Source organism: Frankliniella occidentalis, unplaced genomic scaffold, assembly GCF_000697945.3.
Source record: "Frankliniella occidentalis isolate FOCC.00 unplaced genomic scaffold, Focc_3.1 Scaffold151, whole genome shotgun sequence".
NCBI classification, from domain to species: Eukaryota; Metazoa; Arthropoda; class Insecta; order Thysanoptera; family Thripidae; genus Frankliniella; species Frankliniella occidentalis.
Window position 1 is genome coordinate 590,415 of NW_026267278.1, and position 518 is coordinate 590,932.

At 36.1% G+C, this 518-nt stretch overlaps 1 protein-coding gene across 1 annotated transcript in view; it reads left to right on the forward strand.

Moving 5' to 3' along the window:
- Positions 1-518, forward strand: part of LOC113216190 (uncharacterized) — a 7,408-nt gene that overhangs the window by 147 nt on the left and 6,743 nt on the right. The window contains exons 2-3 of the mRNA XM_052271167.1: positions 57-191; positions 310-508. Coding sequence (XP_052127127.1) covers positions 57-191; positions 310-508 — 334 coding nt within the window. The remainder of the gene's footprint in view (positions 1-56; positions 192-309; positions 509-518) is intronic.

Consider the following 518-nt stretch of genomic DNA (forward strand, 5'->3'; position numbering starts at 1 on the left):
GTATTTTATATCTCTATGTACTTATTCTCAGTGACTTTTTCTTACAATTGAAAAAGGCCTGTGTTGCCATGGCATCGTCCTTTCTGTGCTGATCTACAAGAGTCAACATTCTCCACATTGAAAAATTTCATGGAAAAATTTGGGAAAGACTTCTTTGGAGACCAACCACCTCCCCCATTCCCATCTTCTCAGTAAGTGTGCTGTACATATGTTTTTTTGTCAGCTAAAGAAGGGATAATATTAAGTATATTCCGGTTTAGTATATCAGATATCAACATTTTATGTAATCTAATCTATTTTTGCTTGCAGAGATCATCATGACTTTGTATACCTATGTCTGAAACTGCTGTGCTCCCACTTTTCCTTGGCTCTGAGTGGAGGTGTATCATCATTTCTGGGCCACAGTCTTTTATCAGATGGTATGAAATCTACTCCTCAGTCTACTCATGATTTAACTCATGCGCAAATCTTGATGAAAACTCTATTACATAATCTCAGTTTGAATTCTGTAAGTATAA